At 43.7% G+C, this 771-nt stretch overlaps 1 protein-coding gene across 1 annotated transcript in view; it reads right to left on the bottom strand.

The window, feature by feature from the left end:
- Window positions 1–449, bottom strand: part of LOC119584978 — a 3,715-nt gene extending 3,266 nt beyond the window's left edge. Inside the window, exon 1 of the mRNA XM_037933587.1 lies at window positions 341–449. Within this exon, the coding sequence (XP_037789515.1) occupies window positions 341–388 (48 nt within the window). The 5' untranslated portion in view covers window positions 389–449. The remainder of the gene's footprint in view (window positions 1–340) is intronic.
- Between the last annotated feature and the right edge of the window lie 322 nt (window positions 450–771).

The raw sequence follows: 771 nt of genomic DNA, 5'->3' as shown, positions 1-771 counted from the left end.
AACTTTTATTATAGCATTCTGTGAGTTCAGATTTTTATATTCATAAAACACCCACTCTTTAAACAAACATCTGCGCAGTGGGAGTGGAAGATGACGATATCTACATTTGTATTCCTATCAAGGAATGAAGCAGTGTCCTTGCATTCTTTAGATATGCGCTAATTTCGATAACTGCCTTCTAGGAGAATCGTAAATAATGTGTAACAGATGTATCGTGAAGTTAACCATCTTGATAAAGACAGGTAATAACGAAGAGACACAAACTATTGTATGATCAGACTCTACAACCACAACCCCTCCGATTAAAACAACAACGCTTCGAACACAGTGTAAAACTCACAACAACGAAGGCCAAGATAAGGAGCTTGAATGCAGCTGCGGAATACATGTTGCCTCGTGCCAGTCGCTGTTGCTTGCTGAACAGGGTCTTCCTCGCCCGCTTTATATACCCGGCTTTACCCCGTCGGATGCCCCTCCCTCTGGCGAACGATCTCTTGACGAGCACTGGCGCCAGAGGAATGCCGGTTGGGAAGGCAGAGGAAGATAAAACTGCATATTGAGGAAGATGGAAGCAGACTAAAAAAATGCAAGCTTGTTGTGCAACGAAAGAGACACAGAGGGACAGTGTAATGACAGTGGGAATAAGAGAAAATGAGGAAAGCTTTAGAATAAAGATAGACGGCAACGCTGTTTCAGCTGTCAACAGAGAAGACAGGGAAACGGGCAACGAAATAACTGGGACAAAGAGTGGGACAGAAGGAGAGGGAAAGT

The sequence above is a fragment of the Penaeus monodon genome, chromosome 19 (assembly GCF_015228065.2).
Source record: "Penaeus monodon isolate SGIC_2016 chromosome 19, NSTDA_Pmon_1, whole genome shotgun sequence".
NCBI classification, from domain to species: Eukaryota; Metazoa; Arthropoda; class Malacostraca; order Decapoda; family Penaeidae; genus Penaeus; species Penaeus monodon.
The sequence above is the reverse complement of the archived record's forward strand: the minus strand, read 5'-3'. Positions and strand labels throughout refer to the sequence as shown.